The sequence below is a fragment of the Rutilus rutilus genome (assembly GCF_951802725.1).
Source record: "Rutilus rutilus genome assembly, chromosome: 6".
Classification (NCBI taxonomy): Eukaryota; Metazoa; Chordata; class Actinopteri; order Cypriniformes; family Leuciscidae; genus Rutilus; species Rutilus rutilus.
Genome location: NC_140214.1, coordinates 11325359 through 11352372, shown reverse-complemented (window position 1 = coordinate 11352372; position 27014 = coordinate 11325359). Strand labels below are relative to the sequence as shown.

At 37.8% G+C, this 27014-nt stretch overlaps 1 protein-coding gene across 2 annotated transcripts in view; it reads right to left on the bottom strand.

The window, feature by feature from the left end:
• myo10 (myosin X) overlaps window positions 1-27014 on the bottom strand; it is a 46282-nt gene that overhangs the window by 8974 nt on the left and 10294 nt on the right. Inside the window, exons 3-27 of one of the 2 annotated variants that reach the window (XM_084410624.1) lie at window positions 25175-25333; window positions 17296-17483; window positions 15865-16002; window positions 15635-15776; window positions 14964-15048; window positions 13823-13926; window positions 12925-13054; window positions 12663-12781; window positions 11096-11242; window positions 10899-10999; window positions 10716-10782; window positions 10534-10626; window positions 10264-10332; window positions 9366-9448; window positions 9184-9292; window positions 8635-8715; window positions 5932-6056; window positions 5194-5308; window positions 4710-4816; window positions 4383-4607; window positions 4260-4299; window positions 3176-4093; window positions 2872-2992; window positions 487-730; window positions 8-103 (exon numbers count right to left, since the gene is read on the bottom strand). In XM_084410624.1, coding sequence (XP_084266750.1) covers window positions 8-103; window positions 487-730; window positions 2872-2992; window positions 3176-4093; window positions 4260-4299; window positions 4383-4607; window positions 4710-4816; window positions 5194-5308; window positions 5932-6056; window positions 8635-8715; window positions 9184-9292; window positions 9366-9448; window positions 10264-10332; window positions 10534-10626; window positions 10716-10782; window positions 10899-10999; window positions 11096-11242; window positions 12663-12781; window positions 12925-13054; window positions 13823-13926; window positions 14964-15048; window positions 15635-15776; window positions 15865-16002; window positions 17296-17483; window positions 25175-25333 — 3806 coding nt within the window. Of the gene's footprint in view, window positions 1-7; window positions 104-486; window positions 731-2871; window positions 2993-3175; window positions 4094-4259; window positions 4300-4382; window positions 4608-4709; window positions 4817-5193; window positions 5309-5931; window positions 6057-8634; window positions 8716-9183; window positions 9293-9365; window positions 9449-10263; window positions 10333-10533; window positions 10627-10715; window positions 10783-10898; window positions 11000-11095; window positions 11243-12662; window positions 12782-12924; window positions 13055-13822; window positions 13927-14963; window positions 15049-15159; window positions 15608-15634; window positions 15777-15864; window positions 16003-17295; window positions 17484-25174; window positions 25334-27014 lie in introns of those variants that run through there. The other variant, XM_084410625.1, reaches the window with a different exon arrangement.

The following is a 27014-nucleotide window of genomic DNA, read 5'->3' as shown; positions in this document are numbered from 1 at the left end:
CACTAACCTGGAATCCTCTGCAGTTTCTGCAACAAGGTGGTATGTTCTTCCTGGCATAACAATGTCAATCCCATTCTCCTTCCCTGTTACATCAATAATCTCTCTAATAAAACAGCACAAAAAGAACAGGTTAAGTCACCCTCATTTATATAGAGCTTCATACGTTACAGATCGTTTCAAAGCAGCTTTACAGTTACAAACAGGAAAGTAATGTTTAACAGAATTAAACATTTGCTGTAAAGCAGCTCTAAAAAAGACAACAGTGTCATTATTCAGCTGAAGCCAGTTCAGTGTAGATTCGAAAGAAAGATAAATAAACAACTTTTTGCGGTATTTGTATTTGTATGTGCTATTAGTATTTTTGATTGATAGGTTAAGCCAAGAATAATGAGGCAATAGAGAATGACCATAGCTCTCCAGATCTAGTGTCACACTGATTGTGACTGAACCTGAAACCTTTGTGTACTGAACTTCCTGAGGTCTTACTTAGCTTCGTGCATGTCCAGCATGCCTTTCATCCGCTCCTCTGTGTCGTTCTCGTAGTAGATGAGTTTGCTCTGTCGCAGGACGAACCAGCGGCGTCTCCAGTTGCGACGAGAGAGTGTGGAGGATCCTCCGCCCTTCTTCAGCAGCCAGCCCTGTTTGAGCGCCTCTTGTCTGCTCCTGAACCACAGAAATGTTTCATCCTTGAGCACACACCAGCGACGCTTCCAGGCGTTCAACAGGCCACCTGCAACACACATCCAGGCACATTCAAGCTATTAAAAGTCATAAAATCTCTCTCTTCCAAGCAAATTAAAATTTTGTACTAATCAGATACGGCTGCCACAAATAGTTATGGTTAAGATTTTCTAATGAGTTGCGCTGGGTAGCCCCGCCCACTGAAATCTGATTGGTCAAAATCTTGCGCCACAAACATTAAACAATTTTAGAGTAAATTTAAACTTAAATTTCCAAAAAAGTATCAAGTTATCAAGTACAAAACTAAGCCTGAATTGAGTTTGAGCCTTTAAGTTACCTTCAGAAATATTTGGAAAAGATGAAAAAGTAATTTAAATTTCATTACACTGTCTTGCAAGCTGGGGCGCTGTAAAGGGGGGGTAAACGATGACGATTCTCGGGGCCCATGACTAAGAGGGGGCCCAGAGAAGCCCCCAATAAAATTGTGGTGCTAAAAAAAAATATTTGATAGTAAAAATTATTAACTTTAAATTATTCTATTTGCTGTTTCCTGGTGTCAATTTTTTTTATTTGTTTAGGAAACACAAACGTCCGTGGGCCCCTCTCCCCCTCTTGATTATCATAAAATGGTTCAGTCCGCCCAAATTGTATCCAGGCAACACAAACAGCTTGACTTATATAGCGCCGGCAGAATATCAACTTGACGGAAGAGGACGTGAAAATGCCTAAAAAATCTGGAAGTCAAAAACGGAAAGAGAAAAAAATAAAGCGTGGCAAGCGCGCTCATAATGTAAGAGACGCCGGCGCGACCACAACATTGTCCAACATCAAATGTGCAAACGTAACGTAATGTAAGCGGAACGAAACTGGGCTACTCGTTATTGTGTGGTTGAAGGACCGCTAATCAGTTTGGACCAGTGCAGCGCGAGCGATCTTGATCATGCGACACTGTTACTACACAGCGCTAATAAGAGATCCAGTAAATAAAGCATTTGAATTCGCCACAGAAGTATAACATCGCTGTGAGATCTAGTGAGAAACATTCACATTTATCCGTTTTTAACGGATCAAACAGCGCGTGGAAGCCAGGAAGAAACATTGTGCCATGATGAATGAACTAACCAGAGTCCACAGATCTGCAACATTCACCATGGATTTACTGTAGTAACACTAACTGCAACCATAGGCATTTATTTCTTTTTGCTGTATCGAAAACGTACCAAACCGTGACACAAGTGTATCGTATTGAACCGAACCGTGAATTTTGTGAACCGTTACACCCCTACTATCTATATCTCTCTTACCTATCTGTCTACCCCTCTGAAGCAATGGTTGAAGCAATTTGAATGCTGAGAAACTTTACTAAGGCGATTTGAAAAGTTAGATTATCTGTTTATTGTTATGAATGTTTGATATTTACCAAAAACATCACTTTGCAGTGTGTTGTTGAATGAGTTTTTTTAATAATAAATGTATTTTTAATTAAAATATTTGTTAGTAATAGTCATTATTGGGATTTGATCTGGTGTTTTACGAATGCATAATGGGTGCGATGTAGGTCTTAATTTTCATTAAAGTGGTCTTAAAAAGGTCTTAAAAAAGTCTTAAATTTGGGGTGATCAAACCTGGGGAAACCCTGGAAAGAGGCAAAGGGTCGACAGTATGTTACCCAATATTTCACAAGAAAAGGTGGGTTTGTAAGTAGGCCTAAATTGTTAGTGGACCGCCCGTGACAATGATCGTAGCCTACGGCACTTTTCTGTGCGTACGCACGCTTTGTACATGAGGCCCCAGGTCTCTACGGTACCATTTTTTGACAAATATGTACAGTACATACATACAAATATAAATATATGTGAATACACTATATGACACATGTACAGCTATGCACAGTATATACATTATACAGTACTGAAGTAGTGCAGTATTACAGTGGACAAATTACGGGTGTGGACATGGGATGGAGTTCAAATGTCTGAATGACTTAAATATATGAGAATGATAGTCAAAATACCATAAACCATGATTTTATGTAAATTAATATGAAAAAAGTCTCAGCTGTGTTGGGGGCCCTGTCAAGATTCTTTTCATGGGGCCCAAAATCCTTAGCAGCGCCCCTGCTTGCAAGCATGTAATTAAACAAACATAATAAAGGGGAGGTGTTGAGAGAAGAGTTGGCAGGCTATTTACCTTTAATATAAAGGAAGCTGTGGAAGTAGGGGAGAGTGACACAACTATAGACAGAATCCCGTCTGTAAGACGATTCATCGTCGGTGTCAAACCTTTCAAAGTCATCTTCACTGTCCTCAAACTGATGGAAGGAACAGGGATACACAATCAGCAATTACATGTAAACGAGCATTAACAGCACATGCTTTTAAAGTCATGAAATGACATTCACAACTCTTTTTCCTTCATTAATGTTAAGTACGCAACCATTTAAAAGTTTGGGGTGAGTACGATTCTTTAATGTTTTTGTGTATGCAAAACTCACTGAAGATTGTGGCCCGTCTGAGCTGAAGCGGTACGCCCCGGAGCTGACACTGGTGCTGGTTGCAAAGGAGCTGCGATGGTCACGTGACCAGAGGTCATTGTGAGGTGGGAGGCTGGGAGGTCGCATGATGAGGCCTCCATCATAATCATCTGCATCATAATCTGAATCTTCATCGGGAGGGATTAGCTCCGCCTCTTCTTCCTGAACAGCGTGAGAGTAGGTGGAGCCACTGCTTGAGGGTGGAGCATGATAGGCTGAGGGCATGATGATAAGCGGGGCTAAGGGCGGGGGCATACGGTCATTAGCATAAGGATCCTCCTCAGAGGAATCATCGCTGGTGCGGATTCCGCTGGTGCGCTGGCCGTCGGAGTGGCCGTGCTCGCTGGGATTAGGCGAGTCTTTAAACCCGTCATCCACTCCCAGACCTTCGTCCACCTCATCTTCCTCACCTCTGGCTACCCCCTGCTGTGAGCCACTGGATCCCCCCAGCGAGCTCTCGATGTTACGCACGCACTCGTCGATCTCATCGAAGTTGAGCGATGTGAGGAACTGCTGCGCAGCTTTGCAGGCCTCTTCTTCCAGCCTGCGCAGCTCCTGATCACGCAGCCACTGCAGACGATGCAACGAATGCGTGGTTAGACTCTGCTCCTGAGCCTCTTTCTGTCGCCGCAGGCCTTCAATTTCACGCTCCAAACGCAAGATCTCCTCCACCTGTGATGCCTGGTTTGTTTCTCCTTCGAACACCTCGTCAAACACCTGCTCCGCCAGTGATTTCTCTGCTACTGGGCTCTCAAGAGGGTCATTCTCAAATGGACTACTCTCTGGTACAATACTGTTCACTGGTGTGGTACTCTCAGGTAATACATTTTGAATCTGCTCATTTTTCATGTCTTCCTTTATTCTTCGAGCCTCCTCTGCCTGTGTAGAAAAGACTGTGTTACCCAACAAGCAATATAAACAGAATATCACTTGAGTTTGTTGTGTTTTGAATTCTGCTTTAAAACAAAACTAAAAACTAAAGTGGTGGATGGATGGATGGATGGATGGATAGATGGATAGATCTTGATAGATTTTTTTCACTAACCGCTTGCGCCAGGAGCTCCAATTCCATGCACTGTCTCTCTCTGACAAAAAAGCATCACAAGAAGATCAGAAACTAACATTATAAATACAAACATAGGTATAACAATACAGGCTATTGTCCCACCTCTCTAGTGCCTCCTGTTCTTCTCTTCGTCTCCTTTCCTCTTCTTCCCTCTTCCTCTTCTCCTCTAGAAGGTGAATGTAGAGCCGTCGTGCCCTTTGCCCTCTGAGCCTCTTCTGTAGGGTGATGGTGGCCCAGCGCATTGTCTGGAAACGCCGGCGCCAAAACAGTGCACGGTAGTTTTTCTGAATGACAACAATGCACTGCAACAGCCGCCTGTATTGCAACCTATAACCAGCAGAGGGCAGAGAGAGAAACAGAGTGAGTACATTAGAGTTGACACCAAGTGTGAGTACGTTTTTGTGCATTTGCATGTGTAAGTGTGTTTACCGTGCTCTATAACCCAATATATGAGCTTGGATAATTGAAGCCGCTTTGAGCACTTCTGTTTCTCTTTGTTTCTCTAACCGCAGCTCCAAACTCTCTCTCATAAACACCTACAAAAATACAACCAATGAAAAGCCATCATTTACACCAGATCCACCAATCATTATGGATCTAGAGTATAAAACCAACAAATTATTAAGTTTAGATCCAAGCATCTTTCAAACTGCTTCACTTTCACAAAAGCTTGCACCAAATTTTTCCAATTGCTTATGTATTCAGTGTTCTTGATAGCTGATGCATGGAAACATTTTAGGTTAAAATTTACATGAATGGAGAGAATGGGAGAGCGTATATCTTAGGTTACCTGTTAACTTGGGTTGACAGTTAGCAAAGTGATGATTAAACTGTGTTGTGAAGAACTTTCCAAAAGTATTTTGTGTCAGCTACCAACACAGTCACACATTTCAAAAAACATAATGTTTCTCACCTTGGTTTTTCCCAGCTGCCATTCAGCACTGCTGTTGTCATAGATCTGCAGCAGAAGGAAGCACCGACCCTTGATGTCATCTGATAAAGCCAAGCCCCTCATCAACACATAGTATCTGGCAAAAACAAAATAAAACAGTGATTGAACTGTCCTGCAAAGGTGGTTCACAATAAAGTCAGTTAACACTGTGAATCCTTTTATTTTCATGGGGACAGAACAATGCAAAATTATGATACATTGTGTGACCAAAAATTGGGAACGGTTTTGTTGCACATCCACCTGTGAGTATTTTAGACAAATCCAATTCCGCACATATCAAACTGACCGGTCTCTTTCCATAGCCTAAAAATGGATCTTACTTTTATACGCCAATATTGCATTCAACATGTGTCCATGTATCCACTATATGATTACCATTCAAAGATGCAGGAAATGCAGTAAAAACAGAAAGCAAGCAGTAATAGCACAATGTTAAATCTGGGTGTTAAACAGCGTGGGTTTTGTGAACAAGACGCATTCTATTAAAAGTGTTATTTGCATAGAAAGGAGGACTGTTTGGACTGAAAAGAATGACAATGACTTCATTTAACTATGCCTAAAGAGGTGTCGGAAAACCTTAAACTTTAAATAAAAATCCCCTTTGCATTTTCATTTGATAAAAATGATGGAATGGAACATTTTCAGAATTAATCATTTTTCAGTAGGAATATGCGAGTTTATAGTTTTTGGGGCACAAACCTGGAACAGAAATCATTGAACGTTCTCCTGACTGGAAACCCAGAACGTCTGATTTTAACCGTCTCCAACATCCCAGAATATCTCAGCTGGTTGAGGACTACAGACTGCTCAAACTGATCGGGCATCTGCGAAAGAGAGTGACAGAGACATTTTAACAATTTAAAATCATCACATTTGCTCCATTTAAAAAAGTGTTTCAGTTTCAGACAAGTTAGAAAAGTTAGAGGTCATAAATCCAAATTAGCTGAATTAATTCCGCTTTCAAATATAGACTGGTTGAGTTTTGAGTGGATTCATTCTTCAAACACACTAAGTGGGCCATCATCACCCCCTCTCCCCCTGACCTCCGACCCTGTGTGGGGGTGAGGTCGGAAACGGGGCGCTGTGATCCCCGCTTCTAAATGTCATCTCTGTGGAAGGAGGAATGAACCAGAAGGACTGGCGAATGAAAGTGAGATGAAGAGATGAGTGGTGAATGAGCACTGTGAGAGGAAGGTCACTACCAACACACACACTCACACACACACACACACACACTCACACTCACACTCACACAATCATTCATTATAGTTAGAGGCACATTAACATACTGATACATGCAGCACAAGTCACAGAAAGCAGACAGGATCAATGTCAGAGTACTTCATGGGGGGAGGGACAAAGTCTCTCTTTAATTGTCTCCCAGCAAAACAAATTCTAGCAACATATTACATATATTAAAAGGATAGTTCACTCAAAACTGACAACTCAGTCATCATTTACTCATCATCATCAAATTGTTCCAAAACCAGTATGACTTTCTTTCTAAGGTGGGACACAAAAGAAGATATTCTGAAAAATTTATAAATGTTTTTGTACATACAATGAAAGTTGTTTTGGACCACATTGACTTTTATTGTATGGGCAAAAACAGACTTCAAAATATCTATGTTCTACAGAAGAAAGAAAGTCACAGGTTTGGAACGACACAAGTAAATGATGACAGAATTGTCATTTTTTGGGTGAACTATCCCTTTAAGAATCAAACCATGAGAACATAGCGAACAGTTTTCATAAATCTGTTCTTTAATAAGCAAAAGCTTCTTAATTATCCAACAGGTAAACAGATAGACAGCAGTCAGACATCTGGAAAAACTCTCAGCATCTGTCTAAACACCACTGTATCAGTTCTGTTCTTCTACATCAACAATGTAACGTTAACTGGCTATTGGCTAAACGTTTAGTTTAATAATATATAAACTCGTCTCTTACTGTACAGAAAAGTGTCCTTTCTCATCCTGTGACCGTCGGCAGCTCTGAGTGAGTGTATGTTCACAACAAGCCAGAGATCAACTGGTCAGCTCACACACACACATACACACCCCCCAACCCCTCAGCTCTCATTCACACACTGCTGGTTACCATGGAGATAAGACCCATGCTGGGCTAATTTGTGCTCAAGGGGGGAGGGGGGTGTTGGAGGGAAATGCATTGTGGGTAAAAAAAGGGGCAGAAGCCACCCCAGCTGTTTACATTCAAATAAAGTGGGGGGACAGTGGATAGAGAGACATAGACATACAGCTGAAGTGAACTTGACAGAAAGACAGACATACAGACAAATATATAGATGTCAAACATAATTGTACATTACAATTAATTCAGTCATTCATTAGCTGTTTATAATAAGCTATTTTTAGTGAAGAATATTTTAATTTGTAAATAATTAATATAGAAAACAGATAAATTAATAGATGTCATATATATGTTTTTGTAAATTAAAAAAATATTAATTTTAGTTAATCATTCAAAGCCAAATTTAGAGAAAAAGAAGAAAGAAAAAAAGAAGAAAAAAGAAAATTAAAATCTAGTAAAAAATTTTGGTGGCAAAACAATTAAGCAAATTGACATCTGTTTGATTTCACTTGTATTTTCTTGAGGAATGATTTTTAAATATTTAATTTTGGATATAAGTAGACAAACAGTTACACATAAGCAGCTGTAAATTATTTAGTTTTATTAAGTCATCATGTTAGTGTTAACTGTTATAATAAATATTCTACATTATTAATTATTACATTATTTGTTAGCTTTCTCTTTTGCTTTTTTATATTTTATATATACTATATACTTGTGCCTTCTGCACGAGGCAACTGCATATTGATTTACTTCAGCATAGATTTGTTTATGCCCGATCTGAAAGCGACAGAAGAATGGAACAGAATTGATGTGTTCCATTAACACATCAATTCCGCACTGACCTCAAACAACTGAACAAAGAGGTACTACCAAACACAAAACACACATGTAGTCTGACATCTGCTGTAGCGTTAATAGGCAGTCTGCTGAATGGCCTCGGGTCCAATGCAGTCGGATTAGAAAAGTGTGCAGAGCATGTGTGTGTCTCTCAAAGGAGTCTTAAATCTTCACATTGAGTTTATGATCTCCCTGTCACTACTGAATGAAAACACACAGAGATATACAGCTATTCACAGAATCGCCATCTGATAGTGTGTGTGTGTCTAATTGGTGTGCATGTATTAGATGTCTGCACTTGAACCCGGCCCATAAATGTGACCAGATCCGACTGGCATTCTCAAAATAAACAAAACAACTCTGAAGTGATAATCTAAATTAATTTCAAACCTGAACCCAACATAAACCCAATGTTATACAAACTGACACAAAGACATCTAATGTTCATATGTTTGTGTCTGTGACACATACCTTGCTATTGTTGGGTTTAATGCAGCGTACAAAGAATGGATTGGAGGCACTAAGGGTGGACATCAGGGAGTGCAATGAATTCTGGGTAGATAGAAATAAATCATCTGTTACAAATTGTTTAAAACGTTGTATACCAAATGCACTGGGGGTTTCACAGACAAGGCTTAAGCTAGTCTGGACTAAAATGCACGTTTTAACTGAAAGCAACTTACTCTGACATTTCTTACAATATGTCAGTGCCACTGTTGTGTCTCATGATTCACTCCAGTAATGTTTTTTTCTAAGGCACATTTATAAAAGCTACTAAAATGCCCTAATTGAACTAAGGCCCAATCCTAGCTTAGTTTAAGCCCTGTCTGTGAAACCAGGCCATAATATACTAATAAACACTTGATGTTTGAGGTTATTAGAAACAAACGATAAACATACAATCACTTGTTACACTTTTTAAAGTGTAAGAGTAAAAAATTGCATCTATACATTCACTTACATTTAAATGTAACTGTTGTTTACCTGTACTAAAGCATTATGAGAGTTGTAGTTTCTCACCTTAAATTGGGAGCTAACTGTAGGTCTGCGAAACTTTGAGCCACACTTGACTGTGTCCTGTCCGGTCCAGGTGTTCACTCGCTCAAAGAGATCATACACAAAATCCAACCTGAGAGAACAGGAACGTGTGAATACATGGCCTCATTGAGGACAGTTACACAACTGCAAACAAACACACACACCTGCTCTCCCTGAGTAAGTTGAGAATATCATCTCTGAATGTGTCTCTGTTCTTCTCCAGGATTCCTCTGACATCATACACAACCTGCAGACAAAAAGCAGGATGTTAACTAGAGACATGACACCTGCAATGCTGACGTTGACCAGCGTTGATTCTTTTCCCCCCCATTCTCCAGTATACACACCATAACACATAACAAGTGAATAGACTACAATTTTTTATCTTTCTTTTCTCAAAATAAAACTTGAAACCACCTCTTATTAAAAATTGCAACATTTTTAATATATAAAATTATTTGTATTTCTTTGTATTTTACCGTGATCACCAACTTGGTGGCTGGTAACTGACAGACCATATTGTATCAAAAGTCTATTTAATCAAATATTTAATAAAATGCTATGTATGCTAATAAATAATGCTTCTTGACCCTTTCATAAGATAAATGTTTATATTTAAATGTTATAAAATATTTATAAAAAATTTATAAATTGAATAAACAATATCTTTACCTGCACCTATTATAAGATATGACCTATTGTGTTTTGCATTTGAAATATGAACAAAATGCCACTTAAAGGAAATGTGAAAGATGCTTATACTATAGTTGCTAATTTACCTGCATGGATATGGTAAAAAAAAAAAAGATTATATATATATATATATATATATATATATTTTTTTTTTTTTCTTGTTGTATAAATATACAACTTCAACAGTATGCATCTTCAACTGCCTAAAAATAACAGCAAAAATAAATAAATAAATAAATAAATATATATATTATTTTTTTTATTTATTTTTTTCTGTTATTTTTTGGTAGTTGAATATGCATACTGTGGAAGTTCAATTCAACTAAAATAAATAAATAAATAATAAAAACAGAAGACAGGGTGCTGTACCTCTCCTGCGTAGTGCTTGATTCCAAACTGATGAACTGCAACACGAGGCTTAACATAGAACTGATTCCTCTAATGATATGGAGAGAGAAATAGATTAGTGATTATAGTTATCATATCCAAGTTGATGATTATGCCCAATAGTGGTTGATCAATATGAGTTTGTTTGGTCCCCTCCATTTAGGTACATTCCTGCCTACAGTTCTTGCCCAAGCAAACCTACTGCCCTTCAGAAAATGAGTGTGTGTGTGTGTTTGTGTGTGTGTGACGTACAGAATGCTGGCTATGGAGTTTCTCCAGCAATGTGCCATCAGTGCCTTTAGGAAAATGACTCTCCTCATTCACAAGAGCAAGCAAACCCAACTTCTGCAGAGAAAACACATGCACAGACAGACTCAGATCTAGAACATCAGAATGTAGACAGTGTTTTTGAGTGACTATGTTTGTGTTTTTACCTTTTCTATGAGATCAAGGCACTCTCCATTGTCCATCCAATTGACATCTTCCCAGACCAGCCCTTCTCTATGAACGCAAACACAAAGAAAGTATTAAAACGGCAGAGAATTAGACGTTCACCCTGTGCTTTGGTTGATGGTGTTGGTGATGCGTTGGGTGTGTTTGTATTTGTAATGACTTACTTGTTGTACTCAAGCTGTTCTAGAGAGAAAATGTGCTTGTTGAAATACTCCTGTAGCTTCTCATTTGCATAATTAATGTTGAACTGTTCAAACCGGTTCACCTGAGAGAGAGAATGGAAATATAAAAGAGTGGAATAACATTGGTAATGACCAGTGGGTTAAAACCTCTGTCTGAAACTAGTCAGCATGACTCTCACCTCAAAGTTCTCAAACCCGAAGATGTCCAGTATACCGATGGATCTGAAGTCTTCACTGCCATTGATATGGTTGTTCAATTTCCGAATGATCCAAGTGAAGCACTGAGAGTAGAGAGCCATCGCCATAGAGTCCCGTGAGTCCACCGCCTGATACACACACACACACATGTATATTTGTGATGTTATTCTGACTACAGAAGGGTATTTAAGTATTTATTACTGAATTAAAATGACTAGTTAAGGTTTAAAACTGAATAATGAAAACAATTCAAAAGACAACATATTCCACATGAAGTTACCCCCGTTTTGAAGCAAAATCCCGAAAAAGCACTTTTTTGTGCCAAAGGCTATTTATTTGTTTATGTATTGGATTTCTTTATTTAAAGATGTATATATATATATTTATTTATTTATTAAACTATATTTTTATATATTTCAATATTTAATTGCTTTACTGCTTTTATTGTGTTTTTACTGTCATGTCTTTTAATATGTTGTGTTTAATGTATTTTTAACAGAAATACATAATATAAACATTGCCATTGTATTTAAAAGTATTTGGAAATACTGTGTAAAGAGGTCAAGTTGTAATGTTTAATGGGAAGCAAACTTTAAACCTGTGTCCATACAGTAATAAAAGGGTAAATGAGGAGGGTGAAATGTTTAATAAAGATTTGCAGTAACATGTGAAGTCCTCTAGAGGGAGTGAGAGTTTCTGGTGACTACAGAAGTATTCTGATTAAATCTGTATTGTGTCTCTGTTGCACTGCTGTACCTAATAAAACACTTTTCTCAGTCTCTGTTAAATGATGGACTGGAGCTCTGGAAGAATTTTAATTTCATTATTTTTCTTACACTTAACAGTAATACACTGGCATTTAATGAAAAGGTATATTGTTCCAAACCCAAGACTTTCCTTCATCTTCGAAACACAAATTAAGATATTTTAATGAAATCTAAGAGATTTCTGTCCCTCCATTGACAGTCCACGCAACTACCACTTAGATGCTTCAAAAAGTTGATAAAAAGATCATAAAAGTAATCCATTTTAATTGAGTGGTTTGTCCAAACTTTCTGAAGAGACTTGATCGCTTTATATGATGAACAGATTGACTTCAGGCTTTTATTCACATATAAACATTCATAAACTCACACATCAGTTGTGGTGTGTGAAGCTCTTAAGCTCAAGCATGTTCGCTTGACGTGCGAAAACCAATGAGGTTCATTCTTGTGTTATGTAGCACGTTTGAGCTTCCGCAAAAACCAATGAGGTTTGTTCTCGCGCATCAAGAAAGTACAGTTGAGCTTCTGTTTATGTTCGCTGATCAATGTTTTAGATTTCATTTAAAATATCTTCATTTGTGTTTCGAAGATAAATGAAAGTCTTACAGGTTTGGAACAAAATAAGGGTGAGTAATTAATGTCAAATTTTTGGATGAACTAACCCTTTAAGTTGTAATGTATGATTTTACAATTTCACATTACAATTTAATGTTTGTTTGACTGTGCTTTGTGTAAGCGTGTAAACAAACTTTGTTTGTTTAGTGAGTGTGTAACACCCTGTTACCTGCTCTACAGTGAGGGGTGTGGTGATCTCCTCTCCTCGGAGGATCATGGATCTGTGGGTCAAAACTTCAGCCAGCTGGGTACAATCCAACCCCAAAAGATCTGCAGCTTTACTGAGAGCTACACATACACAGATTGCATGAATATAAACGTAATGCAATTATCATCAGTACAGTAATGTCAAAAAAACAAAAACAAAAACTCATGAATGCCAAATCAAGACAAAAGAGAAACAGAGCTGAAGAGAGTGGAGAAGTGATTACCTGCTTTAGAGCAGACTTGTGCTCCACCTGCCGTTAAAAACTCGATGTTTCCCATATGCAGGATTCCCGACAGGAGCCTCAACACCTCCTTGATGTTCTCTTCTCCAAATTTCATTGTCCTCAGAGCATTCTAACACAAATCACAGTCAACCAGCATTGAAACACAAGAGAACCATATATTTTACACACTATATTTCAGCATTTTGGGGTCAGAAATGAATACTTAAAAAATGTATTAATATTTTATTCAGAAAGGATGCATTCATCAAAAGTGACAGAAAAGATTTATAAAAAATAAAATAAATGCTGCTCTTTTGAACTTTCTATTCACCAAAGAATCCTGAAAAAATGTATCACAAAAATATTAAGCCACGTTTCCACAAAAATATTAAGCACGACAAATATTTTCAACATTGATAAGCACCAAATCATCATATTAGAATGATTTCTGAAGGATGACGTGACACTGAAGGCTGGAGTAATGATGATTAAAATACAGCCTTGCATCACAGGAATAAATTACATTTTAAAATGTATTCAAATATAAAACAGTTATTGTAAATAAATGCAGCCTTGGTGAGAATAAGACACATATATGCAAAATCATAGCATCTCATTCGATGAGCCAAGACCAAATCTGTTATAGATTATAGATATTAATTGCTATTGCTATTGCAATCCTTAAATATCCCAACAATACACTCTAATTAAAAAATTTAAAAACAAAATTATTATGCTTGCTTATACAGTAGTGCAGTGGGTTGCTGTTGTACAGCAGTGGAGTGTGTGTGTGTGTGTGTGTGTGTGTGTGTGTGTGTGTGTGTGTGTGTGTGTGTGTGTGCATTCATGTTCTGTACAGTAGTCATACAGTGACATGTTGTCATGTTGTGACTCTCACCAGCACTTCCTGAAAAGTCTCAGTGTCATTAATGGCTTTGTCCTTCACACATCCTGACTGACCCAGATAATGAAAGCCCTCCGGAGGGGAGAGGGAGAACGACTCTGTGAGAAAATGAGTGAGAGCGATAAACACAGATCTTAAACAAACTGATACTGTGTCGCAAACAGCACTGATTCACTGTGATAGTGTGACCTTCTGACTTCTCAGTCTCATTCGACAGTGACGTCAGCAGACGGTGAACCCTGGCTTAGGTGACTAAACTAAAAAACCATGAATAACACAGATTTCCTTCATCTAAAGGGAAAATATTAAGTGACTTGGTTCATACAGGCAGCAAAAATCTGTTTTGTGTATTCGATTTAAATCTGTTTAGTTGCTTGTGATGTTAAAAAGAAAAGTGCAGTCTATCACTTACTGAATTTATTCATTTGCGCTCAGGTGGCTCTCATCAGTGTACTCAATATTGAATGAGTGAAGGCCACATGAGCCAACCAATGTAGATACAAGTCTGAACAAATGGATATGATTCCATCCATAAATGGCAGTTAACTATAAAAAATTGCATTTCAAAAACAAATCATATTTATTTTTCAGTGCTAACCAGGGTTATTATAGTTATCTAAAACTAATATATACTAAATATATAAAATAAAACCATAAAAAAGTTATTTTTAAATAAAAGTTAACTGAAATAAAATAAAATATAAAAAACTTGATGTACTAAAATAACTTATTGACATATTTTTTTTAAGTAATAAAAATGATAAAAACGTTATAAAATTGATAAAAATGTTCAAAGAATTCAATGAAAAATATAGGAATAAAAACATACATATAGACATATTTATAATAAAAATGACAAAAACAATAAAAAAATAGAAAAATGTTCATTCAGAATATTAATATAATCTATAATAGCATCTCTATGACGCTAAAATAACACTGGTGTTAACAAAGTCTATGTTAATTTGTTCCCAGATAAATATGTTTTTCCAGATTAAAGGTCATCTATATCGCCCTTAAAAATGAAAGTGCTTTGAAGGGTGATGGGTCTTCTGTCTCCAACTCAAGGGTAAGAGGTAAGAGATATCAAACAGAAATCTGTGGACAACGTAGACACTAGACAACCCAGACTCACCCCTCTGTTCTGCACTGGTTCCGGCCAGCAGAGCGTAGAATATGTGATAATTTCTTTCACCGGGATTTTGACGCACAACTCGATTCTGACAGAAATGCACACAGAAAATAAGAGTCCAATGAAGACATGATCACATAAATGACCATGCAAACAAAATCATACATGCAAAAGTTTCATGACTATTAAAAAAACTCACCTTTTCTAAAAGGTCTGTGTGTTGAAAATAAAGAGTCAAGGCAAATGCAAAAAGAGACATTATCAGAGCATTACCATCTCTGTAAATTAACATATTTTCTTTCAGGGCAGATCTTGATACTGCATGTTTTTATAAACAAAGTATCTTTAAAGTCACCTCAGATCACTAGATGCTTTGGCTAAAACAGCCTAGAAAATGAATCCTGCTGCTGTTGGGCATTGATGGTGCTTTCTGAACTGTATGTGCTTTGCAGGACTGATACTTCTGAAATCTGCTCTTCTAGTGCAATGGTGTTGTTAGAAAAGTCACCGACTGATCACAGCGTGTGTGAGTTTCAGTTGCTGAACGGGATCGCACATCACAAACTACCAGACACAAAATAACTCAAAATCCGAGTGGGATTAATGATGGCCACAAGTGGCACCACAGCACAGGTGGATGAATAAAGCTACAGAGATGAACTATCAGCTGACACATCCAAACAGAGGATACAGTCTGTGATTCTTCCTCCCTGGATGTTTCCATGCTGGCTGAAATGAAGCTGGATGAATTTTCCAAAGCGACTAGAGTTGTTATTATGAACAGTTTTAGCATTTCCGAACGCCTCCATTATCGGACTACAGAGACAGAGAGATGAAAAATTCAATGAAACGAGTGAGCACACTGTATATCGAGGGTTTTGTATTATTGAATATGCGTATGTACCTGCTCTCCAGAATTGCCTCCTCTACATGTGATGATGCTGTCTTTGTAGCTGAGAGCGCCACACTTTGCTGACTCATTGCAGACAGAAAGCGCAGAATCATCTTTGTGCTCTCAGTTTTGCCTGCTCCACTCTCCCCACTGACACACAAACACACATACAGAAAAGGTCAGCGCTGAGAGATGAATATTAGCGGGAAGAGTTGTAATGAGCTGATGTGATCAGCAGAGGGCAGTTGCATTATGGGTCTCATTCAAGGAGTCTTTCAAGATTCAAGAAGCTTTACTGGCTCAATAAAAAGAGTTAACACATTGTTAAACTTTTTTATTCAGAAAGGTTGCATTAAATTGATCAAAGGTGACAGTAGTTTTACCTTACAATATATCCTATTGGTGCATTTTCGTCGTGGTGAGCAAAAGCGACTTCTTTCAAAAACATTAAAAACGTACCAACCCCAAACATTTGAACAGGGTACATAGAGCACTATCTACAAATTAGATTCCAACTCTTAAATAAAAGTGTATTTCAACAAACACTCTGTAAAAGAAGGTGCTTAACCTTATAGAGAATGGTGCTTGTCAACCTCAGGTGGTTGAGGTCAAATTTTAGACATTTAAATACAGTTTAAAACACTGATGTGTGTCATTTTGCACTATAATTCACAAAATCAATAGTATGACAGGACAAGATAACCATTTTTAAAGGGGATACAGACATCTAAAGTGTGTAAAACACAAAAGTATCACTGCAAAATGATGTTCATAAAAGTAAAAGTATGTTATGTCTGTGCAAAGCTTTTGTTTTTATGTCCTACCCATTGCCCTTTTCATAAGGCAAGACTTGTTTGCACTCCCTGTGGTTTCATCCAACAGGTCTTTGTAGGTATTAGATTTCCATTGCGATTCTTTGTTGTGGTTTGCAAAAATGGCAAAAGAAAGCGTTCTGGAATCGTGTGTGGTTACAGCTTGAGTGTAAGAAGCATACTTCAGTTTCTACCTCGATTACTGTGCAGTAAGAGCAAAGCCTGTCTTTTTATGGTAGCCCTATCGGTGTCCGCATGTTTGCTGAGTCTGTACATGCTCAGGACTTTTCATAGTCTAGGCTTAGCCATGGCGGTCAGGTATTCTGCCAATTTGTATCCTCTATGTCGGCTCTCGCTAAAGCTGATGAGAGATCTGCAGCGTTGAGAACAACACAGCAGTCTGCCACCTTTAACCTCTGCATGCTTGAGTAATGAGCGCTGTCAGGTAGCCATGAGTTTGACCTCACACCGTAGTGAGAGGTCAGAGTGTGAGGGTTAAGGTCGTGGTGGAAAACTTTAAGTCTAAAAAAACTAAATTAAAATGAGAACTCAAGCGATAAAACTTATTTCAGAGCATTCAAAATGAGGCTCGCTGAAACCTCTGGTTTGTTAAATGCATGCAGAAACACACCTGATGAGCACACACTGGTTGTTGGAGCGCTTCCACATCGATCTGTAGCACTCGTTTGCAATGGCGTAGATGTGAGGGGGAATTTCGCCCAGGTGATGTCGACTGTATCGTTCTACAGCTGTGCCGTCATAAAGCCCTGACAGACTCTGATAAGGGTTTACTGCTGCTAAAATAGAGCCGATATACGTCTGCAAACAGAGAGAAGAATGGAGAGACAGACAGAGGATGAGGACAGTAGAAACACAAGTTTGAACAACCATACTTTATAAACACCCTCTGCATGTGTTTGTGAGCATGTGCACATGTGCTTGTGTTTTGGTGTCTACTGACCTACTTTTCTAACCACTGATGCAAATAGATCGGATTGGTTGTTGAGATGTTTTGATTTGAATCCCAAATAAGTGCAAATTGGCACCTAAACGGTCAAATGTTCAGATGAGTTTAGGACTCGTGATACACTCCTGCATCTTTCTTATCATCATATCATACGTATTATCATATATAGATGTATGACTGAAGATGAAATTTGAATTAATATGATATAAAACCAGATTTTAATATACACTGCACAGCCAAAAAAAAAAAAAAAAAAAAAGGCGTTGTTTGAATTTGAATAGGCAAATGCTTAAGAGTCTATGGGCCAGATTTACTAACAACTTGAGCCAGCGCAAAGGTTTTTTTGCGGCTGAGCTTGTTGCTTATGCATTTGTAGGAGTTTCCCTTTCAGGCGCAAAATTTATGGGAGGAGAGTATTTAAATTAATCATGCAAGGTGATTTACTAAGGTTTGCTCTCGTCAATGTACTGGTGTTTGCGCCATTTTTTACCAACTCCAAAAAAAGAAAGACTTAAACCAGACGCTACCTGGTAGATTGCGTTGGTCATTATGGAAATAATCTGACTGCGTCTGTGTTCTTTAATCTGCGCGTCGTCAGTACATCACGCGCAGAACTTTCCACTCCCATCAGCGCTGTTTTGGAATTCCTAATTTGCCCTGTTTAGTAAATCTGCCCCTTAGATTGGATCATTATTGCAAAGATTATTATGTTTCTAACATATTCTATGTTTTTGCAATAGATCTTCTACCCCTAACTGATGCGTGTCGTTTTTTATTTCTTAAACAACCATGTAGGAAAACACATCATGGCCATATTCCAGGATGACAAGGTTAAGATTCATCAGGCTCAAATTGTGAAAGAATGGTTGGGAAGGAGCATGAAGAATCATGTTCACACATGAATTGGTACACCTAAGTCTAGACCTTAAATTCATTGAAAGTCTTTGGGATGTGCTGAAGTAAACTTTACAGAGTGCTTGACTGCATTGTCAATATAAGATCTTGACCAAAAATGTATGCACATCTTGATGGAAATGACATCACATTTATCATGTCGTTCCAAACCTGTATGAATTTCTTTTGTGGAACACTAAAGAACATATTTAGAAAAACGTCTTTTTTTTTTTTTTTGTCCATATAATAAAAATCAGTGGGATCCAATGTTGTTTTGTACCCCACTGACTTTCATTAAATGGACAAAAACAGCTGAAACATTCTTCAGAATATCTTCTTTTGTGTTTTGCAGAAAAAAGAAACAATAAAGACTTGTTAAGGCTGGAACATCTGTAGCTATTTCCTGCTAATGTGACTGTACTGATGGGAATGACTGTCAAAATCAAATTTCTCCCACAGAATCTACAAAGGATGACACTTTCAATAAGCTTTGCATGTCTCGTTTATGAGGTTTGTTCAGTCAAATCAGCAACGTGAATTTCCACAGTAGGTTTTATAGTAATATTTTTGGACTGTAATTCAGCCAGAGGCAAATGAAAAACAGGTACAGTATAGTAGGAAGTTTTATGCAGACGTTAAGCTGTCAGAATGTGGTCCTCAGGAGAGGGAAAGCCGTCTCCTTGAGACACAGGTGTTATCAGTTTGTTCTGAATGGGCTGGTGGGATTCCCTTTTCTTTTTTAGTACAGGACAGACGAAGTAATTCATCTGAATTTTTGTTTGTTTTTTGCACTGGTGTCTCGGAATGTAGGTGACAGAATCTATGCTTGGAATGCTAAAAACAAATACTGAACAATATATACTGTCTATTGTTTTTTAAAAGTAGGATGTAAAACTGTATAAGAACAATGTTTTTTCCCACCAGTAGATTAGCTTAATGTACTGCTGTCTGGGACACCGTGTGTCCAGAAATTGCAGTGTACACTTACATTTTTTTAATAGCTTTTTAAATGTGTGCTATAAATAAATGGTGCTCATAAATGGCAATTGATTATTCTCACTTTAAAATGCACTGAGGAGGGATTTGTAGGGCTGAGCAAATATGGGCAGAACTCTTTACTGCCCTAGTACTTCAAAAAGCCTTTTAAAGGTATGTGTATTAAACGTGTCACAATGGCCTTCATCATCACAGTATGCTAATGCCTATCTAGTGCAAGGGATTTCATCAATATGCTGATTGAGGACTGTTGGGACACTCCAGCGACAGGATGGTTCTGTCAGGAGAGACAGAGTCATTTGCACCTCAATGACACGTCTGCACCATTTGTTTCACAGGGCATATGCTTTCAACTACATACTGTTTATTTACTAATGTGTTCTCATATGTAACTATGCCATGTTTGGTCTCATCTGACAGCTTATAAACTGAAATGAATGGTGGTGAACTTAATAGAGATATTAAAGTATCCTAATGTACAATCTAGGTACTATTGGTTAAACATGCATTGAGGAGAATATGTTAATGTACTTCTCCCCCTCTTGATCACCACACATTTGCCTCATCTTTTGGTTTCCTGTCGGTCGGTTTTGGTGTTGGTATTCCACTTATGTCTAACAATGTTTTGCTCAGGGTATAAGAAGGAAAGGTAACTGTTGATCTGGGAGAAAGGCTTTAACACCGCCACTCCCGCACACCAGTGCGTAACCTCATACTACGAGAAAGGCTTTTACGGCCTCCTCTGCACAACAGTGCATTATTTGTTACAACTAAGTTTTCTATACAGTATGTTGTTCCATTCTACTGTCTATATATTTAAACATGTAACTTAATAAATAACTTTGCCTGCTTTAAAGGCTTTGAGAATCTTTCCTACTATCACTGATGATGTTGAACGCTAAAGTGGTAACTTTCATTATCTAAACGTTCAGGTTAAATCCTACGTTTTCCTATCAGTTCTAAGAAAGACCTTTAAAGAATAAGAGGTTAAAGAATAACAACAACTTTAATGGAGTCAGATAAATATTTGAATTATACACGTCATCCTTCAACTGCCTTTTGTTACGATTATTGGTTCAAAATAGCAGCGTAAGCTTCCAGCCTTACAGTTGGATCCTGAAACAGTATTCAATATGTCATGACTTAACAAGCGGATAGCCATAGATTTCCTGAATGAGGCTTTAGTTCGAAACAGATCACGGTTTGCATGGAAAATTAGTAATGTGAAAGCTGCCATGCAAACACTGGAATGCACTGTGGTACTGAACCCAAGACTAGATGTAGGAGGTGATCTGAATTCGGTTGCAATGGTACTGTGGCGCACTTCACGCCAAATGTGAATATAACCCTGGCTCATGTCTGCACTTGTTCAGGTAACAAAGTAACCTGTGCATGCATTTTAGTAGATGACAACGTCATTAGTTCAACAGAACACATATAAGAGATGACAGTGGTCATGATTTACCTTGGATACGGCCAAGAGTGAGCATGCAGTGTAATAGTGCAGAGTGAGCGCAATCTGAGCGACAAATTAATGGCTAGCAATCCGCTGTCTCCTCAAAAGTTGTCTGTCTGCAAGCAGCAGAAAGCTGCCTTCATGCAACACACATATAAATCACCCAAGTGTTCTTCACTCTGCTGTGCACAACAGCACCAAATTATTACAGAGGTATCAATCGCACTTGGATTCTTGCCACAGCAAACGTGCCCAGTGTGAAACCCCCTTTAGACAATGCTGAATTTGGAAAAGCATACTACTCTCACTATTTCAACCATATAAAGATATGGCAGAAATAGTAAGAGTGATATGGTAGTATGCTATATCGAACTCAGCCAAAGTGTGACATACTACCCCAGTGAAATCCCCCAAATGCCCCCAAGAGGGTCTTGTCTCCACAAGTGCTACCTCAGAAATGCAATGAAGGTCTACAGCAGCCACGTCCTTCCCATAACCCCCCCCTGGGTGTGTCTGCAAATGTGTGTAACAGCACACTGAGGGGTTTAATTGGGAGTGAACGACATCAATGTGTGCATTGCTGTTTTTGTTGGGCTCAGTCCAATGGTGCTACTAATATCTTTAAAGGGATAGTTCACCTATAATAAAAATTGTCATCATTTACTCACCCTCAAGTTGTTCCAAACCTGTATGAATTTCGTTCTTCTGCTAAACACAAAAGAAGATATTTTGAAGAATGTCGGAAATCAAACAGTAGATGTGCCCCATTGACTTCCATGGTATTTTTTTCCCCCATACTATGGAAGTCAATGGGGCCTATAAACTGTTTGGTTACCCATATTCTTCTAAATATCTTCTTTTGTGTTCAGCAGAAAAAATAAGTTCATATAGATTTGGAACAACTTGAGGGTGATAAAATGATAACAGAATTGTAGTTCTACGTGCACAGACAGAAGCAAAAATGAGATTGCAGTCTAGAGAGACAGCTGAGAGTGAGTGCTATGCATAGTGATGCATAATAAACTTAGACACATTATACACACACACACACACCCTCTCAATGTTAAAACGAGTGTGTAGGGTGAGAGTTGAAACATGATCCGGCCCAACTGAAGCAGAACTATTTCCTGCTACATGCTTGCACTACAAGGAAAGAGAGAGGCTGAAAAAGAAATAGAGAGAGAGCAATAAAATGAAAAGGAGGTAAACCTCACATGCAAAAGACATTTTCTGGATCACCAGCCCCCCTTGTGTGTGTGTATGTGTGTGTTTGATGTGGGAAGTTGCTCTAGCATTTTCTGTCCAAATGTAAGCCAAAAAAAAAGTCCACAGCTGTTTATAATCAGAGTGAGAGCGAGAGAGAAACGTCTTTGTGTTTTAAATGCTGTGGAATCGGATCTCAGCGAGACACACATTCCAGAAGATGAAATACACACACATGCTCAACCAGACGCTGTTATTTTCATCATGACTTGTATGTTTTTATTGGCATGGAGAATGTTACAATTTATTTGTACTGAGACTAATAACTTTAACCTTAGTAATAGGTAAACAAACTATCTGTGATTTTATAAATTCATTTTTAATATAATATAGAAGTTAAAGAAGACATTTCGTAGACCACCAAAAACAAACCACACACACCACACACAAATAACACCCTAATTCGTTCTGATTGCTCCCATATGTCACCAATTAGCCAATCAGTTAAGCAGACCTGTGGCGGCTGCCCTAACTAGCCCATCAATTCTTTAGGTTTACAAATGAGGATGGGTTGAGATAGTTTTTCGTGTGATTTTATATGCGAACATTTAGGGGGCCATTTACACGATGCCGTTTTCAACTAAAAACAAAAACTTTATGTATTTTGGTAATTCATTTATACGACAACGGCATTTTGGGGGCCTGAAAATGTGAAAATGTTATGAAAATGGGTTTCAAAGTGCAAGTTTTTGAAAATGATACCATTATCGTCTCTGTGTAAACTACAAAAATGCAAATTTGTGAAAGCGGTTTAGTCCTGCACATGTATATTACATTGGTTATTAAAAAAATAAGTAAAATAACTGGACAATAAAGACAAATGTGTTAGTACTGTCAAATTAATGAATCACGATTAATCGCATCTAACACAAAAGTTTGTGTTTATATACTATATGTGTGTATATGTATACTATATGTATTTGTTTTTATATATAGTATGTATTATATATATATATATATATATATGTCTGTGTGTGTATATATACATATACACAGATGCATATACGCACACATATATATAAACACAAACTTTAATGTTATATGCGAATAATAATAATTTCAATTTTGAAATGGTTAAGCTGCTATCCTAGTTTTGGCATCGAAACATAAACCGACATGTGACAAAGACATGCGCACATTCATTAAACTGTCAAAATGTTGATGAATGCATCGTTTTATAAAAAATTTAATCGTGAGACTTGGGTTTTGCTTGAAATTCAACTGATAATGGAACATAATAAAGGCATTTACATTACATGTTATTAGGTTATTAAGCATAATTGCTGTAAGAAGATATGTCACTAAAGCTACGTTTATATAGCCTACAATTTAGTCCTTCAAGTCCTTTTTCTAACCAATAACAAGGTGTGAGAAAAGTAATGTCGAAAGAGGAAGTGTGTATTTTCTCATGATGAGTGGGTAACTGTCATTATTGTGATAACCATCTCATACCTGCAGACCACACCCACACTCTTAGCTAACTGGTTAGCTCACACTCAAACTGATCCAATCACACGGCCTCACGTCACAGACAGCAGAGGCAGACAGAGAGATAGGAGTTGTCTCCTGGATCGACTCCTGTATCATTACGTCATATTACGTCAATGACAGGACAAAACAGGTTATGTTTGTATCTGTACATGAAGATGAAAGTTTTTATTATTATTTGGAAGCAATGACAAATCCCAATTACTGGCCACACTATATTGTCTTCATTATGTTTGACAAATAAAACAACTCACTGACAGGACATATCTCATATCATTTCACACTGTAAACTCATAATGAAAATGTTTAAACTATGCAACAGTTCACCATAAAATGAAAATTCTGACATAATTTACAAACATCAGTGTGTTGTTTTAAATTGTTTAAAGGATCTTACCGTGGCCACTATTTTTGCGCTGTCAAGCTCTGCAATGACAAATAAGCTCCATAAAAGCATTATAAAAAAAGTATCATGTGCTATAAAGTCATACGATAGCACTGCGTGAGGAGCAGACTGAAATTTAAGTCGTTTTTCACTGAAAGTCTTGACATCTGCCCTAGCTCTTCTTGGCACATTCATGAGAGAAGCAATCGTGTTCGATTTGCGCACAAATCACTCTTTTAAATCATATGTTTTCAATGAATCCTTAATCCAGTTAAGCAAGATTTCATACTTTTATGGAGCATTTGTCTCCTTTTTAAAGCATGACAGCCTCAGTCCATGATGGAAGCCATTTATTATGTTAAAAAGAGCTACAAGGACATTCTTTAATACATTTTATTCATTTCTGTTCCACAGAAGAAAGCAACTCCAACAGGTTTGGAATGACACAAGGGTGAGTCAATTATGTCAGAATGACAGAAATCTGAGGTGAACTATCCCTATTAATACAACTACACAGAAGTGAAGACATTAACCTGGAAGTCCCCCTAAATGCACACACATACAATCTCTAATCATGTCTTAAATGGACTTGATGCAGATCTGTAGAAATAAAGACTTCAGGGTGTCGATGTTATTCAGAGAGTCAGCAGTAGCATGTTAACTCTGTTCCTTAGAGTCAGTCTGGAAATCTGGAACAAGACTAACTGCTTTTGGCACAGCCCACATCCCGACAACGTGTGCACGTACACACACACACACTCACACACAGCTGAACCAGGCCCAAAGAAGAACACAGTACACTGTTGTGAGTAAAGGCTCAAAGAGGCAGTATAAAGAAAAGAGTGAAAGGGAGAGAGACGTGTAATTAAGCAAATATATTTTACTTTGACAGACACATTAAAGAGCAGAAAGCCATCCAGCCACCTGCACAACAACCCTGTATCCTTGACAAATCTGTCTCTCACCACAGCTGAAACATTCACACACTCGTACACACACAATGCATGCTTGATGAACAAAAAATGAGATGGTTAAGGTGTGATTTTAGTGTGTTTGCTCACATATATGCTCTTGTGTGTGTAGCGGAGCTGCAGGTTGTGTAGAATGGCCCCGTCGTGTAGGTCCTGTAGGGTTGCCATGTCCTCGACCCCAGTGATACTGCTGCTGTGCATTGGATAAACCCTCTGCCTGCTCACAGCGTTCTGTTTGTAGGTGTACACCTGAACAAAACACATTTGAATGCATATTACTGAGTATTTGTTTGCATATTTGTGTAATGACCATGAGAGAAACAAAAAAGAGAGCAAAAAAGAGATATTTTTTTAAAGATTATTATGTTACCGCTCTAAAGTCAAAGATTAATAAATACTGTAACAAATGTATTGCTCGTTGTTAGTTCATGTTAGTTAATACATGTTAACAAATGAGACCTTGTGTAAAGTGTAACCATTTTATTTATTTGGTCATTTCTTCTTCAAAATAAAAGACAGAAGATAATGACAGAACATTATCATAATAAATGTATTACTTATAAATGTGATTATTTTGTATGACACATGGCTGTTCATGCTTTTTTATTAAAACAATAAGACTAAAATCAATCACTGTAATGCACAGAATTCACAGATCCTGAAGGTAACAGACTGGCTGCAGATGATCCTATAGACCAGAAACAGAAGCCAGAGACATGAGAAATGTGTGTGTGCTTGACTGCACACGCAAGAATATGAAAAACAGACTCAAATAATTAGAGAAGCACACAGTAAAATACGAAGCCCTGCACAGGACAAGCATACACATATATATACAGTTGTGGACAGAATTATTGGCACCCCTGGTAAATATGGCCAAATATGGCTGTAAAAATAAATCTGCATTGTTTATCCTTTCGATCTTTAGATCAAAACTCTAACCTTTCATTGAAGTAAAAGAATTGAAAGTGGGGGGAAAATCACATTACGAAATAAATGTTTTTCTACAAAACACATAGGCCACAATTATTAGCACCCCTAGAATTTTTTATGAGTAAAATATCTCCGAAGTATATTCCCATTAATATTTAAATTTTTCACACCAGGGTGACTAGGAACATGAAACTGTCCAGCTATGACTTCTTGTTTCACAGGAGTATAAATAAGAGGAAACACAAAGGCCAAATTCCCTTAATCATCCATCACAATGAGTAAAACCACAGAATATAGTTCTGATGTGCAGCAAAAGATTGTTGAGCTTCACAAAATAGAAATTGGCTGTAAGAAAATAGCTAAAGAATTGAAAATGACCATTTCCACCATCAGGGCAATAATTAAGAAGTTCCAATCAACTAAAGATGTTACGAATCTGCCAGGAAGAGGACATGTGTCTATATCGTCCTAATGCACGGCAAGGAGGAAAGTTTGAGTGGCCAAAGACTCTCCAAGGATCACAGATGGAGAATTGCAGAGATTAGCTGAGTCTTCTTGGAGTCAGAAAGCCTTAAAACAAAAAATCAAACATCACCACATGTTGTTTGGGAGGGTTTAAAAAAAAATCCTCCTCGCTCATCCAAAAACAAACTCCAGCGTTTGTCAGACACGACTGGATCTTCAAAAAGGACCTGGTTCTGTGGTCAGATGAAACTGAAAAAAAAGAGCTTTTTGGCAGCAAACCCACCAGATGGGTTTGGTGCAAACAGGGATAAAAAGTCCTCCAATGCCCATGGTTAAATATCCTGCTGGATCTTTAATGTTGTGGGCCTATTTTTTTGCTGGAGGTCCTGGACGTCTTGTTCAGATACATGGTATCATGGATTGTAGCAAACACCAACAGATAAAAAAATCAAAACCTGACGGCCTCTGCTAGAAATCTTATAATCCCCCCCCCACCACTTTCAATTCTTTTACTTCAATGAAAAGTTAGACT